The sequence below is a fragment of the Mixophyes fleayi genome, unplaced genomic scaffold (genome assembly GCF_038048845.1).
Source record: "Mixophyes fleayi isolate aMixFle1 unplaced genomic scaffold, aMixFle1.hap1 Scaffold_3519, whole genome shotgun sequence".
NCBI lineage: Eukaryota > Metazoa > Chordata > Amphibia > Anura > Limnodynastidae > Mixophyes > Mixophyes fleayi.
The window spans coordinates 19984-27630 of NW_027447517.1; the positions used below are offsets into that span (position 1 = coordinate 19984).

The 7647-nt window shown below is 34.6% G+C and overlaps 1 protein-coding gene across 1 annotated transcript; it reads right to left on the reverse strand.

Annotated features, from left to right (window-relative positions):
* Window positions 1–536: 536 nt before the first annotated feature.
* LOC142131995 (homeobox protein MSX-2-like) lies at window positions 537–6105 on the reverse strand. Its single transcript, XM_075194416.1, has 2 exons — window positions 5652–6105; window positions 537–2060 (listed from the first exon to the last, which is right to left on the reverse strand). Exons 1-2 carry the CDS (start codon window positions 6001–6003, stop codon window positions 1636–1638), a joined length of 777 nt encoding a protein of 258 aa, XP_075050517.1. The 5' UTR covers window positions 6004–6105; the 3' UTR covers window positions 537–1635.
* Between the last annotated feature and the right edge of the window lie 1542 nt (window positions 6106–7647).

Genomic DNA, 7647 nt, shown 5'->3' on the forward strand with positions numbered 1-7647 from the left:
ATAAAATAAATGTCATTAAAATGTAAATCTCATAATTATTTCATATTTGAAGTACCTATTTTTCGGAAATATACTGTTATATCAAATAATCTTTAGCATTGGGAAAAATAATAAACTCGTTTATCTAAGGTTAACACTTTTCATCCAATCTTTCTATAGTCATTTTTTTCAAGAATTTCCTATCCAGTAAAATATTGAATTACTTTACTTTTCAACTAAACGTCTCTGCCATATTTAGTAAGGAACACTACTATTTGGGTAAAAAAAATATAAACATTTAAGAAATAAAAACCCGGGTGAAATCGTAAGTAGGTGCAGTTTTCATAGCCTATGCAAAATAAATAATGTATTATTATTATTATTATTATTATTATTATTATTATTAATAATAATAATAATAAAACATAATATGTTTATAATTAATTTATATATGTAAAAGTTAATTTAGAGTCCATTTGAATAAAGTGAATAGCTAAAGAGTAGATTGTGTTACTGAAATGTTGATATCACGCAAAACAAGACATAGGAATGCAATGTTTAAACAGTAATAGGATTTTAATTTAATTACAAATAAGAGATATATGAAATTATAACTCTTTAATAAAATATATACGATTTTACTCGATGACCCTTTCAAAGGGATGATGATATCGGAAAGAATGAACGGGTGATCAGTGGTTCATATGTTTCAGCAAAAACATAACAAATATTGCATAACATGTTAAACATTTAAACATTGAATTGATTTAATGCAGAAATTGTTCATTTTTTCTTTTTGAAAGCCTTGAAAATATACTTTGAAATTGGCTTGGCAATGCAAATAATCACTGATGTAATCGATAAAGAGTTTGGGTAGAATAAAAAAATGAAATTAACCCTCTAGTAAATACTTTGTGCTACATCATTCATTTAATTAGCTATTTCAAGTCCGAGATACCCATTTTAATGTACTGCTGTGTAGAAATAAGGAACTACTGTTGAAATAACTGTTTAGCTGAGATGGCAGAGGTAATTGCTAAGGCACAAATATAGGATTGATTTTACATTTTACCCCGACCTTCATCGTCCTTTTCTAGTAAAAAATGGTCCTTTTTAATAAAGGAATTGTATTAAAAACATACTAAAAACCTCACATATATCAAACTCTCCCTGATAAAGGGAAGCCATTATACAGTGCTTTGTAAGAGCCACGTATTGCTGTACCAAGTATTATTTATTATGATACTGAGATGTCAGATACGGCACCTATTCATTGATTACAGTCCATTCTTTGGTTAAATCTTGGCCTGTCTTTTCTATGTACATTTTTACATCAGCTATATGTGTGGTTGTGAGATCAATACATACAAATTATAAATAGATGATTAGGCACAAACTGAAAAATAATACTACTATTTGGACAATTATGTTGTTGCCTCTTTGGCCTACTGAGTTTCTCTTCGTATCCGATTTTATAGGTTTCCCATACACATCGCAGACTATAAGGCACTTCTGAAATCAGGGTCTATTGAAGAGGTATGGGGTAAATCCACAGAGCGACCAGCACAGTTTCAGGCCTTTGGTGCAGTTATGAGCAAACATATAGCCCATCAAGTACTTTATAGACTAGTTCATATCCTTATGCTTATTATCGTCTCAAGAGAAGTGATACATGCTGTATCCAACAGGAGTAGCGTAGAGTCCTACAGGTGGGATGGGAAGGACCGGTCTGTGTAACTGATAGGATGATCCATACAATGAAGCAGCTGGGATGGGAGAATTCATGGGGAAGGGTAAACTGAAGCCGTGGGGCAGTAAGGGTTTCGCTGCCATTTTAAGCTTTTCTAGTTCAGCTTCCTGCAGTCTTTTGGCTTTAGCCCTCCGGTTCTGGAACCAGATTTTGACCTGGGTCTCTGTTAGGTTGAGTGAGCTAGAGAATTCCGCCCTTTCTGCTATGGAGAGGTATTGCTTTTGGCGAAATTTTCGCTCGAGGGCCAGCAACTGCGATGTGGTGAATGGCGTTCTGGGCTTTCGGTTGGTCTTGTGCTTCCTCAGGGTACAGGTGGAAGGGCTCAAGTGTCCTGCAAAATACAATCAGTTAGGAAGGTTCCGCTGAAGCACACACAATATGAAAACACAATTGTATTCACTACACAATTCAGTTGACGGGAAATTGATTTAGCTATGTACCATGAATAGAATAATGACCAAATTGGAATATTCGACTTTAACGTCAGCAGCATTATGAACTTGAATGACTAATTATTGTAATACAAGATGTCAAATTTCCGGCTTTGCCCCTAACATACTAATTGAATATACATACACATATAATATATATATATATATATATATATATATATATAGCAATGCATTTTTATTTGTAGCAACTGAAACTTCAGATGGTTAATGCTGCTAGGTCCCCTACATATCAGGGATTTATAGCAATGGCATACACCTCTTGCTTGCTCACGCAACAACTCGAAACGAGGATGTCAAGCGAGCTGGTTAACGTGTACAAGAAACACTTTACTGGGCAAAAGCAAGTAAAAATGTTATTTTATATATACATTTATACATTTTTATTTTGGCACCTTAACATATATTTTAGGTATTTATTTTTATTGCATTTAATGGAACAGCCTTTGCAATGTACATATTGTATAGTATAAATCCATATAACTAATAAAGATAGACGCATTTAACAAATTTATAATTTATACAATTATTGTGTATGCATTTTTTTTACATTTAACATTGTTTCATCCTCGAATCCTGAAGCAGTTAAATATAATATAGAATCATATTGCATTATCAATATGCATATGGAAGTGTTATGATTGACCTCCATCTGCTGTTAAAGTTTTCGTATGAAAGGGGAAATCGGATACCAATATATTAAATGGATTTAAGTAGTTGCCCTACACTCCACAGAATTACAAATGTAACATTACAATCGCTGCTAAAAAGTCTTTCTCTCCTTCTACACTCTATTCCAACCGATGTTCTCAATTTCTGGGAGAGTGTAGATAATCTTTATGGATTCTGAATAACTTAAAATCAGCTCATCGTGTTTACCAAATATATTGTGTTTATAATGGCTTTAGTGTATATAAACAACTAGCAAATCTATGATTTCAGAGCTATAATTCACAACAATTATGTATACATGCTGTTCTCAAAGGTTTCATAACTAGTCATATTGCCTATCGAGTCATACTCTCTATTAAGGATTCAGTTAAATTAACTGCGTATTAGTAATCGTCTGTGCTCAGCTATTTATACCACACAGGAATGAACTTACATTATCAAAAGATTTTTTTTTCACTATGTGACAGCTTTTAAATTTAATCACATTCCATGGTGATTTACAGTCTAATCTGTACTTAAAACTTTATTACTAACCTACTTGTATTTAATCACGTTTAATTCTCTCCCCTATGTTATTCCATCAACTTAATCTCAAATAGATAATGTCTAACAATAATATGTGTGGATTTATTTAACAAGAATTGATTGTCGGACTGCTGTAAATAAACTTTATATATATATATATATATATATATATATATATATATATATATATATATATATATATATATTACCTTAAACAAATATTTAAACATCCATAAAAAAAGTAATTACATAGATACTAGGGTAGCTTTGAGTTATGCATATGTCAAAGTAATAGACGAATACACTAATGTAACATCAAACGTGCCAGTAAAATATCTCTATCGATATTATAGTTAATAGGGTTAAAAAATTGGACAAACCCCTATAACAGTCTATAATAAATTAGACCTGAGATATTTTCATTTCTGTGACGCTCCTAAAAATACACTTGGATATTCATATAGATCATCAGGTGTTAGTGATGTAAAGGAAGTGTTTTCTATAGATCAGGAAGTCTTTGCACGTATCATTTGCAGGTGTATGACACTCTCATCAGGACCCACTTCTTCATCAAGAGATCCCACAGATCTACCATTCCTCAGCCTGTCATATTGGACTAGTTATAGATGTGTAACCTCCAGGGATGCAGGTGCTTTACCTAATTGTTCTTCGGGCCCACACTGTTATATCTATGGCCACAGCTGAATTTTATTATTTGGCGTAAACCTCTGCACTGTAATGCTATATACCTGATGCAGCGAACTGTCCTATGTCACTAGATAATATTTAGACGATGAGGGAAGTCAAATTACACTTCTTGTACTGGAAAACAGAACATACTAGATATCCGCTCTTGTGAATGCGGCTTTTGCATGCAACATATAAGATTAATGATTTTGGGTTAACTGAAATGCATTCTGACATCATTTTACCGTAGCCTGAAAATGACATATTTCTGCAATATCCCTAAAGCTGATGAGGATATGACTAATAAAGTAGAAATTGTTTGCATACAGGGGCAATAAAATGGGGAATTTGTGTGCATGTGTACATCTGTATATGTTGCTATAAGTGCTGATCAGTCAATATCTCACGAGATGATGCTGTTGATATGCTGTCATTGAATAGTACAGTCTGTAGATCAGCAGGAAATTATACTTAAGTATTCATATTCGTCTGCGTTCATTATGAATGTTATTTGATGTCAGTATGTAAACTGATAAGTGGCAACAAAGCTGCGGTCATTATATGTATTACGTACAATGCTAATGTCAATTGAATGAGGCAGTATTTACATCTGAAGCATGCCGAGACATACGTCTCTTTTTAATGACATATTACACTACACCACAAACGATCTCAACAATCCCTGTATTGTTTAAATAGTCGGCAAAAACATGTATTGAAGTGCTCATCTGAAGATACCATGAAGATCTTAAACAAACATCCGGATCTCATGATTCTCATCTGCTAAAACAGTGTGTGGCCAAACACCAACTAAATTAACATTTAGCTATGGGCTGCAAGACTGCGGTAATACAATTGAGAGTTTCTGGTATATATATGCTTGACCACTGCTTGTGATATGACTCATTGATTCATCTGTGTTTAAGCAGCAACGGGCTGTCAGACAAATTCCTACGTTTTTTCTCAAACTGGTAGTGGACATATGTCCCAATGGATAAAACTCATACAATATAGCTGATATAGCGGTTTATATTAAACAATGGTGCATTTAAAGTAAATTCCCTGCATTTGTATTCCCTGTGCATTTTGCACAATAAAGCACTAACATATTCTACAGCGCTCTATATTTTGTTCTGTTAATATAGGTCTGGATCTAACTAATTCGAACTGAGACCATCAATCATATGCAAAACAAACATGCTGCTGGACTGATCTATATGAGCTGTGAATGAGTAAGGAACAGATTAGTAACAGGCATGTACAAAACAGCTTGAATATGACTTAACCCTTTCGCTGCCATAGTGTGAGGGGGGAGTTATAGAATGTCACATCTAGCAGAGACGAGATTAATCAGCTACTAACATTGACATCCAAATATTCATTGTGAACCTTACAAGTACGTAAATAAGAGCCATAAGCGCACACAAAGCAGACACGTTTAATTAGGAGATCAAAGGGTCTAGAGGTGGACTGTAGTGCATCGTACATGAAATCAGAGACGTGAAGTGGAGATATACATCGCTATGGCACCGATCTACAGAGCAATTTTAAAGACATCGCTGAAACTGAACGTCACGTTATTAACTTACTTGGTGGGGGGGAATAGCTGCCTCCTTCTTTGGCCCAAGCTGTCCCATCTTCAGAGTTTTCCGATTTCACAGATGAGGTTTCAAAATTTTTTGTAAGCCCAGGGGGGCTCGGGCTCTCTCGGCTCCCGATCCCCAAGTGCAGGTGTCTTGGGGTATTACTTGCTCCTGGAGCCTCCAAGCCACGTAGATGGGATACTTCCTTAGGCATCCTCTTATCAGCCATGAGCGCTTCCACGCTGAAAGGCAGGCTGGAAATCTTGATCTTGTGATCGTCAGATGGGGAGTGGATGGGATGTACAGAGCCCTCTTCATCTGAGCTTAAATCCTCCTTTATTTTCCTAGGAGAAGACATGTTGTTTAGGGGAGCACACGCAAATCCCCTTCCTGTCCAAGATCCCTGTGATGAAGGTAGCCCAACTCTGTCGCTGCAGTTAGCACTGAGACCCAGCACTACACAGGCAGAGACTTCAAGGAAACTCAATAAACTTTTTCATTCCTCTTTTGAAAGGAGTTTCTCTGACAGCCAACAAGAAACGCCCGAGCTCCGTGACGTCACGAGCCTTCTCTCCTGATTGGCTGAATCGTTCTTCTTTATGGCAGTGATTTTAGAACTGTTTTTGTTACAAAAAAAAAAGAGGGAGTTAATTACATAGGCTGCAAACTGTGCTGTGTTATTAGTGATACCTGTAGGGCTGTAATCACAAGAAACTGAAAAGTCACTTGGGTAATTAAGTTTGATTATATGAAGAGGAAGCTCATATAACCAATTTTCTCTTTCTAGTCTCCGCTTTAAAGACTTCTTTCATTGTAATGTCTTCATGTGTCTACATGTAAACATTTTAAGTATCATTTTGACATTTAACTGATATAGATAAATTTGATATCTGACTACAAGGGGGCAATTGCTTAAGGCCTTTGAAGTCAGTGACCTGTTAGGATACCATGATATCTGTGTAAAGACTCAACGATCCTTCAATAAAACTACATTTGTATGTCATTCGGCAATGTGTAATTAGCTTACAATTCAAACATCACCTTTTTCCTAAGAGAACCGTACATTTTAATGTAATTCTGAGTGCATTCTATGTGTATATGGAGAAAAGGGAATCATTGTTATAAGACAGAACTTTCCCACGCTCATACTAAATTCGGATATAAAAAAAAATCATGTACAATAACCCAAGCATAAAATAATAACAATGTGCTAAATCTCTTGTGTGACAATTCATACACTGCCCATTTAATGTGGAGCCCGCAGTAGTAGTATATATTAAATAGTCGTTCCTATCTGTTCTATCAGAAAACAGTCTGAAAAATAATTGCTGTTTTCACATGATTAATGAATTCCTTAATTATCCCACAATTATAATATCCCATAATTGTTGCATAATCATTCTCTGAAACAATTAGACTAATGTGTTACCATATCCTAACATTCAATCTTGCAATTAATTACACGAGAATAGTCCACTCCCCTTTAGTATGTTTCCTGGTAGTTCAAGTTCCAAGTACCTAGCAGTACGTGCATACAGAATTACAGCTTTCAGTAGGCTATGGTGTAGTTGGAACCATAAGCTATGTGTTTTGTAGCTTTGCATGCCTAACATATTAATATAATATCGCAACACCATTAATAAAGTAATTCTATTACTATACATACTCTTGGAATAATCATACAAAATTATAACTGGAATTATTGTCATTACCCTCTGAATGATCAGTAAATCACGATAGTATGGTAGAATACAATCAATTAGGTATATAAAAAAATAACATAAAATCAAGCAATGTTATTTAATCAGACAATATTATAAGACGTTCCATGGCCATGCTACAGCTACATTTAATGGTTTCAGATGAATTTTAATAAGTATCACAGTTGATCAAAAATGTAGGTCATCGATTGTTCGTTTATACAATCATTTTTAAACCCAACAATTTCTGCTGCTAATGTACTAATGATCCATTTGCGTTAAAATATTGTATTGTATTTATG